The 16,696-nt window shown below is 38.8% G+C and overlaps 1 protein-coding gene across 1 annotated transcript; it reads left to right on the forward strand.

Moving 5' to 3' along the window:
• The first annotated feature begins 14,577 nt into the window (after positions 1 to 14,577).
• LOC311303530 (uncharacterized protein) lies at positions 14,578 to 15,823 on the forward strand. Its single transcript, XM_084430059.1, has 2 exons — positions 14,578 to 14,835; positions 15,390 to 15,823. The coding sequence occupies exons 1-2, from the start codon at positions 14,751 to 14,753 to the stop codon at positions 15,719 to 15,721; spliced, it is 417 nt and encodes a 138-aa protein (XP_084286185.1). The 5' UTR covers positions 14,578 to 14,750; the 3' UTR covers positions 15,722 to 15,823.
• The last annotated feature ends 873 nt before the right edge of the window (positions 15,824 to 16,696 follow it).

A 16,696-nucleotide genomic window follows, 5' to 3' on the forward strand; every position in this document is an offset into this window, starting at 1 on the left:
ACCGAAGTTTCACATGAAGCATCGAGTATTTTTCTTTTCCTGAATTACTGCTGGTTGTTGTGCTAAAAAAAAAAAATAATAATTACATTGCCTTATCTTCTCTGAAAAGCGTTCCGTCCATTCAGCTGACATGAAAAACACTTTAAATAAACAAAACAAAACCTATCCAATGATGAAATGTTTTCTGTGTTGACAAATCTTGTGCGATGTCCTAACTGACGGGATAATCACACAATGCGTACCGTAAATCCTCTAATAAAGGCCCGGGCCTTTATTTTACTCAAGCGCATCGCGGCCCAGGCCTTTATTGGAAGGAGGCCATAATTAGAGACAGGCCTTTATTTGTATTTGAGCAAAACGGACTACCAGTAGAATGAATAAAAACGAGATTTTGTGTCTATTTTAACCTATAAAATACTAGGTTAATTTATTGAAAACGTACAGTTAGTTACCATATAACATTATGGTATGCATACAGAACATTAACAACAAATAAATATAATATAAATAATATTTTTTGTGAAAAGCAATGATTCATTTTGAAACAGTATTTGTTCCAGCAGTAGTAACGTTAGCTCCACAACAGCACGCATCTGTGCATTCATTGATTTCATTCATTCATTCACACACTAGAAACGCGTGTCTTTTTGCGTGTAACTTATAGACACTATTGCGATTAGAACAAAGCAAATAGAACTGACCTATTTCTCAGCTGGATCCGTTGCTCCTCGAAATAATACTTCCAAGCACTTCTGAGGTAAATTTTCCAGGATTATTATTACGTAGATAGATGTGTGTTATCCAGCTGATTGTGGGTGTTCAGGTTTGCGTGGATCGCCTCAGATTATTTGCGTTTGAATAGCGCGCTCTCCGTAATTAAGAGATCAAAGTCAACAGAGTATTTTGAAAGTCGTTTGCACTTAAGAAAAAAAGCGAGCCTATCGCGCCAGTGCGATTGTCGATCCCAGGGGGTTAAAAAATAGATTTTCGCCAAAAATCCTCTTTGGCTCCGCAGCTGCCATGGTAAACAACATTAGCCTACCGGTGACTGAATTCTCACGTGCGAGTCAAGAGCGAAGTGATTGACATGACCAGGCTACCATAGCTATGGCTTGGATTCATTAGCAAACATTGCCCCCCTGTGGTATTTGCATGTTACTATCACAAGCATAATGTTGTGGCCTGCCCAGAAAAACGTCGTATCTAATAATAGCCCCGGCCACTATTAGAGACCGGCCTTTATTTACCTCCGACAACAACGAGACCGGCCAATGTTAGAGACCCGGCCACTAATGGAATACAGGCCACTATTAGAGGATTTACGGTAAGTCCGTTAATGACACGTCCGATTCTCGAACTAATGACTCCTTTGAACCGATTCAACCAAAACAATCTTTTAGTTTAGACTGTTTGCGGTAAATGCAGTTGGGTTGTCGAGGTCAAAACTCTAAATAAGATGTGAATCAAATAAACTTACTATAAATAATGTTGTCATTTTTTTACTCTTACACTTAATTTTTGGATTTTGTGAAGGTGTGAATAATTTTTGATTAATATTTAATATAATAAAGTTCTGTGTAACAGATTATTAACGGAGATTATTAATAATAAAATTATCTGCGAAGACTCTGTGGGCTCGCTGAATTTTAAGATCCAAGTCCGCTGGCAAAGGTAACTCACGCTTGAGGAAGTCTGTCACGAATTGCGTCACCGACTTCCCTTCCTCTCCTTCTCCTACTCCGACTCCGAAAAGGCGAATGTTGTTCCTTCGCGATCTGGATTCGAGATCGGTCAGTTTGTTTTGGATACTCCTCTGTCACTTAATGCTTTCAGTCAGCGCTTCAGTCAAATCCAGTGTCATGTCCTCAACACGTCCCACGCGATTCTCCACTTCTTCCATTCTTTCAGTCAGGCCTCTCATTTCCTCCGTCAGGTTGTCAAGTTTATTACCCATCTCCTGGTGCAGGGCATTGATGTCCTTACTTAGTTTGTCATTGTCCTCCTTCAGTTCGGATTTAAGCGTTTCTATTGCTTCCAATATAGCGCTCAAGGTTTTGTTAGTTCCGCCCGGGCTCGTGCTTGCTTGCTTGCTCGGTTGGTTTGCTAGCTTTTGTCGCGGTTATTGATTTGTCTCCTTTAGGCATTTTGCGTCTTTTTGGCCTTTAATGTTTTGAACCCCACTCAAATGCTTAACTTACTCTATTAATGGATAATATATCGTCGAGTTTTGGTGGGTATTTTCCATCAATCTCGGAGAGCGGTCACCAAACACGTCTGTCTCGTTACGCCATCACCGGAAGTCCCTCACACAGGGATATTTTTGGGACTGATTCAGAGGACAATATTGACCTCAAACATGTCTCTAAAAATCCTAATCATCAATTGATTCATTTCAAGATGATTCATAGGATGTATCTCACTCCCAGGAAGCGTCATTTAATGAAGCTTTCCACCTCTCCTAAATGTGACTTGTGCTCTAGTGGGTGCATAGGGACATATATGCACATGTTTTGGGGTTGCCCTGAAGTCAATGAGTTTTGTAGACAGGTTTCCATGACGCTGAAGGACATTTTGGAGTTGGAGATATCATGCTGTCCGAGACTCTTGCTTCTAAGTGATGACTCCTCTTATACTCTCTAACTCAGAAAAGTTATTTTTCTGTGGACTTACTGCTGCTAAGAAATGCTTGCCTTGCGCTGGAAACCTCCACACTAGCGTGGACTCACTGGATGCATTCTTTCTTGGACATTGCGAACATGGAGCTCTCAGTGGCAAGATTAAATGGAGCTTCTCAGAGGCCTATTTCAGCATGGTTAGATGCCACTTCAAAAATTAAGGAGCGTCTTTAAGATCTTTATCTCATGGTCTTATTTTTATTTATTGGATTTTGATTTTGATCTGCACCGTTCTTAGACTATGTATGCTCTGAATGTACCTTTGGGAGATGGGGGTGGGAGGATGTGGTCGCCTTGGGAATGTGGGAGGGAAAAAAAGGTGTTCAGAATTATGTTTATTTTTACTTTTTGTTTCTGTACAATAACATTCTGTAACTCGATAAAATTTAGATCACAAAAAATACATATTTGTTTGATGAGGCCTTTGTTACTTTGTAAGGACCATTAGTTTTGGATTAGATGCATTAATATTTTTTTCTCCTTCTCTTGATTTATCTCTCTTTTATTTCTTTTTAATTTCTTTCTTAATCTGTATTTTATTTTATTGTATTTCATCTTATCACTTGAAAAATTGTACAGCAATTTGGTACACTCTGTGTTTTTAAGGTGCTTTATAAATACATTTTGATTGATTGATTTAAATCAGACGCAGACGGAGTTCCTCTGGAGTATCAATCCATTCCTTCTATCCTAGGAGACTCTTGCAGGTAAAGAAAAATGTTGTAGCATCAAGTAACATCTAAGGAGTCATATCATTGTTAAATTATCCAAGTATTGATTTTAGATTGGGAGGAAATTCTGATTAATCATCTGTCAACTAAATTGGACATCATGCATCATCACTATCTACATTTCATCTACAATTCATACTATTACTGTGACTGTTGTTCTTGAATATACTTGATCTGCAGTAACATATTTTGGCTGTTAATAAATGTATTTATGTTAGCTATTAGAATGTAATTTGCAGTTATATCAAAAAATAATATAATTACGTAATGCACATAACTTGTAATGCATTACTTTACTCCTTACATCAAAAAGTAATCTGTATTATGTTATGCATGTTACTTGTTGTTAAGGAGTTGAACTAGGATTGTATTCTAAGGCGGTTCTAATGTCTCTAGCCTTCTTTTTGGTGCGTCGATCAGAAAACGGGTGGGTAAGGGCAGTCAGATTCAATCAAAGGGGTTTATTGAACAATGAAGATGTTTATGAAGAGGTACATGAGTGGGAGGTTGAGCATTTGTGGGTGTGCTAGTTCTACAATAAAACATAAATAAATAAATAATCAGCATAACATGACACTTATATCAAAATAAATCACACTATACATCATATTACACTATACAGTGTTATAGTATACATAACTACAGTATTATGGAATTCCAAAGCTGACAAAATAATAAATAAATACATAAATAAATATACAAGGAAATGTAAAAAAAACAAATGTTACTCTTTTGGCGTAAATCGATGCGTACGGCAGTCTGCTGGAAGTTATTTTAGTCTATAAAGTTTTAAATATGGATATTTTTCTTACACGGACGCATCGAGTGAGGAAGCTTCCTAAGGAGTATTCATCATTGACAGTAAAATAAATGGACACAGCGACCCCATAGACTTCGACAGAGACCAGTGAAGTCAATTAGAAGCACTCTCTTCCTGTTGGCTAAGCGTACTGCGCAGCCTCAAACTGAGCTTGACGATGTAGATGTGACGTGACCAACCTGTCTGACAGTTGTAAGTCTTCTAGTAGCTGTGCCAAAGAAATCTGAATCATTCCCTTCTGAATCTTGCAGAGACGGAGCGCGTGAGTAGGAGCTGTCCATGAGCTACAGTAGGAGCAGGAGCAACTTTTGGTAAGTATTCTGATTAATTGTTTTGTCATTTTGCCTCCACGTCCCCCCGATTGCCTGCGAGCTTCTCCTCCTGTCTATACAGTAATTTTTCTACTTTGTGACAGAGAGTTGCATGGTTGTGACGCAATCGTTAGCCTATTTTTACAAAAACGGCTTCTACAGGGCCAAAATGTAAGATACAAGGTAATTGAGCCTTTTATACACTGTCGTGTTTCTTTAGAAATAAACAATGGACAAATCGAGTCTTTAATCATTTCAGATGTAAAGTTATTCGCTGTCAAAGTGACGCCAAAATGAATGGGAGTCAATGGAATGCTAACAGCAGATGATGGCTTGTTAGCCAATGGATGTCCCCATAGAACAGGGGTGTCAAACTCATTTTCACTGAGGGGCCACTTCAGCATTATGGCTGCCCTCAAAGGGCCGGTTGTAACTGTAAGACTTTTAAAATGTTAATATATTGTCTCTTTATTTCATTATTACTTATTTAAGTTACAAATATTGTATATGCATTTGCAGGGGTGTTTCTAGGTTTTAAAAACATCAGGGGATGATCCCGAAACATCAGGGGCTGGGTAATAATGATTTGATATACAGAGAATAATGTATATTGTATATATGCAGGGGCAAACAGGCTCAAAAATTCAGCCCTGGCACTGTAGCCACACCAGCACACATTACCACACAGTCATGCGTATTCAAATGTGAGGTAGTTAGGGGGGTTCGGGGACATAATAAAATTTGATAATATTTATCAAATTTATCTCCCCCGGTAAAATTTGGATTTCTTGGACCTACATATATGTGCATTTTAAGGTGTTTAAAGGCCAAAAAATGTGGATAACAATAGCTTTAAAAGCATGTCAATGGGCAGTAGCATAAATTAAGATAACAGATCTTAAAAATGAGAATGAGGATAAATGTTGCAATGAATGATCCACACTACAAAATGGAAATGCAGAATGTTTCTGCTTATTGTTGACAATACACAATCACATATTCCAAACAGGAATGGCCTTAAATGAGAAATCTTTCAAGGATTATTTTGCATAGATGTTACATTTCAATCAAAAACCAGTGCAATCTTTTTGTGTTCAGAGGCAAATGAGCAATTTATATTAGCATTAAAGATTGGTTTCAGCAACTTGTTTCTTTCCTGAGTTAATCAATGTTTTTGGCACTAATCAGTTTAAAGTTCAATTGTTCACTCATAAAGACAGTCACTTGTCGCCACCTACTGGCTTAATGATGCAAGTGGCGCAAACACAGACAAGCGGAGTGATACAAATGGTGAAAAGGCTAATACTGGTACCTATATTAAAATAATATAAAATATCAATATATTATTCTTCAATCAGTTCTATGCAGCAGAATCAGATTTAACAGATTTATTTTTTGACCAATTCTAAAAAAATAAAGTATAGTCCTACAAAGCTATTTTTTTTTTATCAGAGCATGAGCAGAGCAGGGAGAGGACCAGTGAACGAGAGGGTCGTGATTCATGTAATTTTACCAGTGTTGCCCACTATTGCTGGGTTTCTTTGTGCTGCTATTGCAAAAAGAAACAATTCCAGAGAAATTTCATGTCGGCACATTTTTTTAGCGGACTTTGCCTTTCCGGTGAGCGTGAGCAGAGTTCGCAACACAAACAAACACACACACACACACAGAGGTTGCTTGCTGAACATTGAGCAGAACGCGCTGTGAACACGGAGCGGAGAGCACAGTGCACACACACAGCGGAACGCGCTTCGAAGTTATGCATCTTCGGAAGCGGACTCGCACGCAAAGTCATAAAACACGCTGAGCCAGAGTCAAACCATCGCCGAACACGGAGGGGCGCGGCGGCTTTTTAGTATCTTTCGGCCAAAAAACGAAAATGTTATTTTCGGCAGCCTAAATTTAGTTGCATCCCTAATTTTAAGACACCCAAATGCTCTCGCGGGCCATATAAAATAATGTGGCGGGCCTTGAGTTTGACACATGTGCCATAGAAGGTACGCTTTCCGGATGCTGGATTACCCCCTTGGGAGTCATGAGGGAGGATACAATGGGTGTATCCTTTTCGGAAATGTTTTATCGACTAAACGTGATGCACGCATAAAGGCAGATCCTTTGAGCGTTGCTGATGACGCAATGAAGTGACGCTCGAGTGATCAAGTATTCCAGTGTATAAATAAGCTTTCTTTTTCTTTTTCTTTTTCTTTTTCTTTCCTTGTGTCTTTCCCTCGCATCCTACATGGGGTGGAGCTGAGACGCAAGGAAAGGAAGCGAGGAAAGGAAACGAGGATGCAAAAATAAGAATTGAGAAGCATGCTTTCACACTGGCAGTTTAGTTTGGAACGGGGCACGGTTCGCATTAAAAATAGCTAATGTGAATGCTGTCATGTGGACCCAGGTACGCACTGGGGTACCGAACCTGTGACTACCTGGAAGAGGTGGTCTGAGTTCGGTTGCACTCGAACCGTGCCGCGGTTCGCGTGAATGTGAAAGCAACACAGACTCGGTTGCACACTTTTTCAGGAAGTAAAGTAACTTGCGCATGCGTTTTAGCTGATTATGATGTATTTAGTTAAATAAAACACATGTAAGGGATGGCAGTGTTGATGATTTACCTTGGATGCGAGGAAGAGTGAGCCTCCAGTGTATTCGCGCATAGCGCGTTGAATCAGAGCAACAAATTAATGGAAATCCACTGTCTCCTCAAGCGTGCATTTGCAATCAGCAGAAAGCCAAACGCAACACACAGTAAACCTGTGTTGTTCACTCAGCTGCGCACAATAGCACCAAATTAATAAAAAACATAGGCCTAATATATTGAACCGCGTTCTGTTTTCTATCATGCGCATTTGCGATGACGTAAGATGCACACGAAAATGCACCAGCGCTCGATAGAATCAAGTTGAGTGTGAAACCAGACCAACGCTGCGGGAACAATCACGCTCGGGCTCAGACCGCAGCAAACGAACCCAGTGTGAAAGCACCCTCAGCGCGCGAGACTGTCCCATGTCTTAAGGGGATACTTCACCCAAAAATTTTAATTAGCCCATGATTTACTCACCCTGACGCCATCCTAGGTGTATATGACATTCTTCTTTCAGATGAATACAATCGGAGTTATATTAAAAAATGTCCTAATTTTCGGGTGAACTATCCCTTTAAAAATGGCAAAGTGCAGTGCCCTTAATGCACACTAAACCCACACTGAAGCAGTATTTGAGGCTCATGTATTATGTTCTGGAACTCGTGCCCTGAAATCGCAAGATGTCGAGGTAAACATTCCACTAAAATTTAATTAGATGCATACAATTTGGTTGTATACATAGTGTTGCACATTTTATTGGTGCAAAGATGAGTATGATATGTGTAGGCCTATTTTGTACAACATTTGCAACTGTTTTTATCACTTAATTAGAAGCATCACAATGTTACATAGCGACTACTGAACAGACATTTACATACGTTTTATTTTATTTTATGCAAAGCATTGAAAATATAATAAATAAAAGCTGTCTAAACACTTGCATTTTTTGCAAGTCTATAGGCTAAGTGTGTCCAATCGAGTAATCAAAAGTTGAACACTTGGGCCAAATAGAGGAATACGTCATGCAAGTAGACAAGTGGTCAAGTGCAAAGACACAAGTGTGGGTATTTGGACAAGGCATTAGTCATAATACTAATTACAGTTATTATTACGACATCTGGCGTGAACGCAGCGCTCCGCCCCACATAGCAAACAGACTTGGCCCAAATGTGGCCTCATCATGGCACTGCTGGCATGTTGCCGGCCCGGCACTGGCATGCATCATGTCAGCCAACTGTGGGCCATGTGTGGCAATGATGGCACTGCATGCATGATGGCAGACAACATTTGGGCCGATTGTGCATGGGAGGTGTGTGGCCCGGATCAGTGTTGCAATTATGGGCCATAGGCCTACTTTGTGTACTGAACAATTATAAGTATTTAGGCCGCTACTATATATATTTAAGGATTGTCCCCCCCACCACCACAATTTTTCACGGGAGAAATAAAACAGTTTAAAGTGTTGTCCATGGATGGTGCAGTTATCAAAACTACGAAAGAGATGTAATGATTTTAATAATTAATAACAATAATAATATGAATTGACTTATGAGTCAGTGAAAAAAGCTATGTCCAGAAAAAAGGATAAATAATTAATAAATATACCATTTAGTTTTCAGCAGTGTTCACAAAATTCAATAATCATTTAAAAATTCCAAAATCCATTTCACCTGAACAAAATATACATTTTCCTAACATGACAATTGACCCTTTGCAGGGAGCTTGACTGACAGGCGATCTAACCAATCATAATCCGCCATCCGCCATTTTGTCCGACAAAGCAGTCAGGAGAGATAGCAGATTAACATGGGAGGATTTGAACTTGAAAAACGGAATGTACTGACGCCTTTCCGCGGTTTAAGACAACATTCCTTCTTATGTTCATTCATGTTTATTTGATGCTATAAATGAACTAGAAGGAAGAGATGATCGGTTCACGAGCAGCTTTAACTGATGCTCTAGTCCACAGCGATCTGTCAGACACATTTAAGAGCCACAAAACGGTATGTATCGTTTAAATTTCTTTTAAAAAATGACCAAATTTGAAAGGTGAGACTTTGTTTAATATGTTTAATATCAAAAGTAACCGAAAAGTTACCTGGTCTGTCCTGTCTGTCAGCGTGTTGTCAGTCTCCTCTCTGCAATGTATTTTTCACTGCGTGAGAACATGGTGTGGCGTGAGAGCAGCGTAGCTTGTCGGAGATAGCGACAGTAACTAAGGGGGGCGGGTCTTTGCGAAGGATCAATTGAGTTACATTTTTTAAACTATTTATTTTAATTTGTTTTTATGAATTTCTAATAAAAAAAAACTTAATTCACATACAAAATAGTCTAAGTTTTCCATACTCTTTAGTTTAAGCACCACAAAATCATGTTAAAACTTACTATATATATATATATATATATATATATATATATATATATATATTCTAAATAATAGTTTATTTAAAAATGTGTACAGTTAACTGTGCAGTGAACTATTGTTTATTTTGGTGCGATCTCCGCGGTAACAGCAGCTTTCTGGTTGGTGGATGAGGTTCACGACACGTGAGGCGTCGTTTGAAATTTCTCCCGCTGAAGGGTGAAGAAGACGTCTGTCAGACAACCGAACCGCTGTTCAGGTAAGTGAAGCTATCTGCACGACCCTATTTTTTTTACAGTCTATATTGTGTACGACCTAACATTAGATGTAATACATACAGCAGATATGCAACCACATGGGTTCTCTTTTGCACTCATGCCGAAACAGATCAAGCCTGCGATGTGTTTATAGCTCTCTTATTTTATTAGTATTTTTATTTAACCTTAACCTCGATTAAAAATCGGCCGTGGCGGGTACGAAGGTTATTTTGGCAGGTTATGTAATGGCAATCTTTAAAAAATAGAAGAACATCTCTTTTTTGGAGCTTTTTTAAATACCTGAATTCAACCTCGGATGTCACCTTGTCCTTTATTGAAGTGAACTTTTGCCTGATTCACTGCCCTGAACTTGAGAACTTGAGTACAGACTGACGCGACCGGGGTGCGATAGACCGGCCTGCGGGTCATTCAATAGTGCCACACAGTGTTGCCAACTATTTTCAAAGGAAAGTAGCTAACGCCTCCCCTAAAAGTCGCTAAATGTCGCTAGATGATGTCATACGTAAATTAGCATATTCATGACGTCATCGCGGCGTATGCATTCTGCCTGCCTAATGTTTTTTTCTCGTTAAAATCATGCTCACATACTGTATTTTAATATAACATACTATACTGTAATATAATATAATATAATATAATATAATATAATATAGCCGAATGTCCAATAAAGCTGTTCTCATTTACTATATATATATATTTTTGTCAGACAATAGAACGAGTAGCTGTTGAATGACTATTTTTTTTATATGTGTAAAATTATCTGAATTGAGAGAGTTCGGGAACTGGGTGAACTAAAACACTGTGATAGTAAGTATTACAAGTGATAAGCACAAGTAATAAAATAAAATGGTCAAACTAAATTATTTAAATATAAAACAAAAGATAAGTGATAAGGAAACAACACTGCTCATTCACGTCTGTTCCGTGCTGCTGCTGCTCCTCTCTCAGCCATTCACTGAACAGGGTAGACGCATAGAGAGGTGTGTGACGGCAAGGAGAACGCAAACCTCGCGCTCGCAGGACTGTGCTGGCAACATTTGGAGGTTACTGAGGTTTGTCCAAAAAGTAGCTAGATTTGTCGCTAGTCGCTTTTTTGAAAAAATGTCGCTAAAGGGGTCTGAAAAGTCGCTAAAAATAGCGACAAAGGCGCTAAGTTGGCAACACTGGTGCCACATTGTAAGCAATCATTTCCTGTATAAAATTTAACCGAAGCAACCTTATTTTAATTTGTTACCTACATTTATTTACAGTAGGTGGATGAATATTTGTATATGTATTTATTAATTTAGTATTTTGTCTTTTGGCTGCTGTGAGGAAAAAATCGCCTGACACACGCCACTGATCAGGAGATAGAAGCAACAATACAAAGATGGCTTCAGCTTGCTCCTGATAGAGATGGAGGAAGGAGTGCTTGAGGAGAAAAGAGGGGCTGCAGAGCTGTACTTCACTTCCTGAGGACAGTCTTAAATAGCATCACTTTCTCCCTCACACATACAAACATTCTTGTGTGCAAATTTGTTTTAAGTAATTTTTTTAAATTGCTCTATGTTTGTTGAGAGTAAAATTACATTATAATATTTTAAATTTCAGTGCTAGATTCATTGATAGATTCATTTAGTTAGAATTGAAAAATGTTGTACATAGTTGGCTGTTCAGGCACAAATTCTTGCTGTTTTTTTTTTTGGCTTGTGCATTACTACAATAAGTAAACTACTGTTTAAGACAGACCAGGGGTCTCATTTATAAAACTGTGCGTAGGATCCTTACTAAAAGTGTACGTGCGCCCGAAAGCCAAAAATTGCGTACGGCAAAAAATATTCAGACTTATAAAACCGTTCGTACGCCAGAACTTGCGCAGAATTCACTTTATAAATCCCAGTCAGCGGAAGATTGTGCGCACATGCGTCTCCACCCCGAAATAACCATATATGGAGCTTACAACGCCTAGTTTTACTATGCAGATCATCATCTGCATATCATTTGCATATGATTATTCATCCACGTGATAACGTTTAACGGTACAAGACACATTAGGCTACATTAATGAAACTCATGTAGTTGCCTATCCTTGCCTTGTTTTTGAATACATAAATCAAATAGTGTAAAATACATTTCAGAGAAAGTTTTTCTCAATCTTTTCCACTAGCCGAATTGTATTTTTAATTGATTTATATTTTTAATGGAAACAGATAGGCCTTGGGCATTATTTGCACGAAACTATTTTCTCAGACAATCGGGTATTATCATGATAAGCAATTATCTCTGTGGTTAAAACATTAAAACACAGCACGCCACAGGAAAAGTGTTACAAAAACATCGCATCCACAACAAATATTTATATGATTGAATATAAAAAATGTTGTAACTTCTCAGTAATGATTTCATGTTTAAGTGTTTAACTTCATTAATTTGAATGGCATATTTAATCTAAATGTTTATATCAGAAGTAAAACATAGTTTAAATCATTATTTTATTTATTTAAACTGTTATTTGCGTCAGTTTCACTAAACGGCCCAACACGCTCGCTGGCGCGGACATTTAAGAAGGGATGGATATTTGCTTCAAGTGATAGACTTGGTGAGTGAAAATATATTTGTATTATCTTTCTGTATATGTTTAATTTTCTTTAGATTTTCTGTCTAAAAGTGACCAAAAAGACACTTAACTCCAGCTCACCATCGGTGTCGCCAGAGAATGTCTAATATGGCGAGAAGTTTCACTCTCACTACACTTCCGGCTTCTGAACTGGTTGCAGTTCCACTCTGATTCCATATGAGGGCGCTCACAGGACGAGTGCAGAATGAATGGAGGTCAATGGCGGTATACCCCTCAAAATCCACTTTTCTCAGGATATAATTTTTTGTCTAGTAATTTGAATGTTGTATTCGAAAGGAGATGCAAAGAAATTACACATTGCTGGGTGTTAGATTTTTTAGAGTCACTTATTTGCTTTAAAAAAGTCTTTCAAAGTGTCAATGACGTCAGAATGCTGACGTCATTAGCAGAATGCTAGCGTGTTATGGGCAACAACAACTCAACCTGTAAGAAATCAAAACGACATAAGTACTCGTTCATTCAACTTTCGACCTAAAACCCATGTTGAACTTGCAAAATCTACAATCAGATCTGAGATTTCTCAACGGCAATCGGGTGAAAGAGACACATTTAGCCATCTAGCCCCATTGACTCCCATTCATTTTGCACTCATGGCGAGCGCCCCCAGTGGAACTCTGGTGGTACTACAACCAAAATTCGGTACAATAGGGCTTAATAGGGAGTGGACAGGCTCTCCGTAGACGGGCTCTGGTGTCGCCAAACTGCTCCGTCTCCAAAACGTTCGTACGCATGGGTCAGAGTTTGCGTGCAGGTGCGAACATTTTCCCGTCAAGTTTGTTTTTATAAATCACAACTTATGCGTCGGAAGTGGCGTACGCACATTTTCAGCCCCGTTTATAAATGAGACCCCAGAACATTTTGAAATTAAATGCACTTTGAGGTGGTAATAAGATGTTAAGCTTTGAATGTACTAAAAAAAATAGAAAATAATAATAATTTATTATTGGCTTGTGCCTATTGTTAAAGGGATAGTTCACTTTGAAATTAATTTTTGATATGTTTTAGCTTACCTCAAGGGCATCCAAGATGTAGGTGTCTTTGTTTCCGCAGTAGTTTCAATGATATTTTTAGGTCAAACCGTTCTTGTCTGTCAGTCATATAATGCAGGTCTATGGTCACTGTCTCAAAACACAAGCACAGAGTCCAAATTAAAACAATTCCCCATCGTCCAAATGAAACAATTCCCCATCGTAAGTACACATTGATGGCCTAAGACACGAAACAAGCGGTTTGTGTGAGAAAACGAACAGTATTTATATCGTTTTGACCTCTTATACACAGCCACGTCCAAGTGATCTGATCTGACGTGTACGCAGACTGGTGCATAGATATATACACTAGATGTCGCCTTAAAGACATTTGTTCCAATGAACTGCTGTAGACAAGGCGACATCTAGTGTATATATCTATGCACCACTCTGCGTACACGTCAGATCAGATCACTTGGACGTGGCTGTGTATAAGAGGTAAAAACGCTATAAATACTGTTCGTTTTCTCACACAAACCGCTCGTTTCGTGTCTTAGGCCATCAATGTGTACTTATGATGGGGAATTGTTTCATTTGGACGATGGGGAATTGTTTTAATTTGGACTCTGTGCTTGTGTTTTGAGACAGTGACCATAGACCTGCATTATATGACTGACAGACAAGAACGGTTTGACCTAAAAATATCAAAATTTAAACTACTGCGGAAACAAAGACACCTACATCTTGGATGCCCTTGAGGTAAGCTAAAACATATCAAAAATTAATTTCAAAGTGAACTATCCCTTTAAATAAATATTTTTGAGAATTGAATTTTCTTGTGCCTTATTTGTTCACATGGTTTGGGTAAGATTAGGCTGGGTTATGGCTCAGTTTGGGGGTTTCTGGTTAAAGGGTGGTGTCGATATGGTTAACTTATGGCTGAGAATTGGTACCAATAATAAAACCTATTTTGGCCCAGTTCAGGGCCAGTTAAAGGTGACTAACTGGCTGAGATTCGGGCCAGTTATGGCCCATGTGTGACCCTTGTCTTTAATCCAGTTCTGGGCCACTTCAGGGCCGTCATTCTTTGCGGTACTTGAAAAGTGATTGTGTGGCCCGGAGCTGGGCCAGAAAAAATCAACTCCAAAATCAACTCCAAACCTAATCAAACACACCTGAACAAGCTAATCAAGGTCTTCAAGATTAGGCTACACGAAAGCTACATGCAGGTGAGTTTCATCAGGGTTGGAGTTACCCAGACCTCCTTGGATCTTTAAAAACGCGTTTTCAGAAAACTTTTATACAGTGTTTGTATTGGAGTATTGTGTGCCTCACTGTCCCTTCTGACTGACTGATTCAGCGTGTTTTCCAGCAGAGCTCATTGTGAGATCACAGGTAGAGAGGATGACAGCTCGAGTGTACTGCTGGTTGAGTGTTGTTTTATTGTGCCTGTCTGCATGTTTGTGCACAACACACGCTGGAGTCGCAGGTGAGAAGATCTTTTAGCTTCATCACACAGTCTGAAGAAATGCATTAATAAGTGCCTTACAAAATGACTTCTTTTGAACACGTAGCTACAGTACATTTAGTTGCAATGGTTAACTTATGAAAAACACATTAACTGTCCATGTCTTCTATCTGCATTGTGCTTGTATAACACACCTCACTACTCTTTGTCTTTAAAACTGATTGACAGTTTAGTGATAACTGGAATTTATTCTTATTCTGATTTCAAGTTTGAGACCCATATTTCACCTATAAACCTCTGAGTTGTAAATACTGAAACCATTACAACACTCCCTGGTCCCTTTTAACAATCCTCTTGAATCCTCTTCTGTAGAGTCCGGTCAGTGTCCGATGATGCTGACAGATGTGCTGTCCCAACGGGGAAATTTAGCACATAGCACAGTTTCACAGAACAGCTTTACAAAATTAATAAAGATGATGAATATTTAAAATACAATTCACTTTTGCTATTCTTGATTTGAGTTTTGTGCTGAATGCCACAGATAGGACAGATTAAAGATGACTCTATCCCTCCAGTGAAGCCTGCGGCCGGACCGCCGAAGCCTGCAGAGAAGCCTGCGGCCGGACCGCCGAAGCCTGCAGAGAAGCCTGCGGCCAGACCGCCGAAGCCTGCAGAGAAGCCTGCGGCCAGACCGCCAAAGCCTGCAGAGAAGCCTGCGGCCAAACCGCCAAAGCCTGCAGAGAAGCCTGCGGCCAAACCGCCAAAGCCTGCAGAGAAGCCTGCGGCCAAACCGCCAAAGCCTGCTGTGAAGCCTGCGGCCAAACCACGAAAGCGGTTCCCAGTGAAACATGGTCCCCTCCACCCTGGTCACTATCACAATGATGGCCAATGTGAATGTGAATCATGACATTGATTTAGCCGAACTCATGCTGAAGTTCTTTTACAGTTCAATTCAGTGCTTTATTCATATGGAATGTTCCCTGTTTATCACCAAATAAATTGTTTAATTAAATATTTTTGCTTGATTGGAGTTTTTGGTACAAAAAGTACATGTGGTTATCCTCTGTGTCGACAGAAGTGTTTCATCCTCCGTGTAGTCAGGGCTATATATATATATATATATATATATATATATATATATATATATATATATATACTTTTTTTTAAGGTAATATGTAATGTAATCTTGTTAAAATGGATTTCATAAAATGGGTATTTAAAAAAAAGTAGTGTTCAGGAACTGGTATTGATATTGCTATGGGACTTTTTTTTTTTTTTTTTTAATAACCAGTCCTAGGTAAAAGGTGTAATGAGTTTAAAATATTTATAATGCATTTTAAACAGATTATAAATATTAATTATTTTTAGAATTGACTGTAGCATAATTAATACAACTATTTAATCAGCTCATCCAATGAACAAAGCATAATCAATTATTTCTAGGAAATATATTATCTTCCTGGCCAAGAAAGAACCATTTCCAACTAAAGTAAATAAAGTTCTAGCTGGGTAATAATGGCATAGGTATCGCTAGATCAAGATGTTTAAGTGACTTCGATATGTGGCAAACACAGACAATAAAACATGGATATAATGGTTTAATAAACGAAACTACAGTAGGCTACACACAATTAAACTAAGCAAAGATTGTATACAGAATCAAAGAAAGTAAAGAAAAGTGAACGGCAAGATTACAATCAGTTAACCACAACCTACGAGAAACATCAGAGAATCTGGGTCACCTTAAAGGGGCACAATAACTTAGAAACGCGTCTAACGGCTGCGAACAGGTACTTGCATTGACTTTGGTTGCTGAACAAGTCCAGATGCAGGAGATTCTTGATGATTTCACCAGGAGTACACTGAAGCGTTCGTTTGGGTT

Source organism: Rutilus rutilus (genome assembly GCF_951802725.1).
Source record: "Rutilus rutilus genome assembly, chromosome: 14".
Lineage (NCBI taxonomy): Eukaryota > Metazoa > Chordata > Actinopteri > Cypriniformes > Leuciscidae > Rutilus > Rutilus rutilus.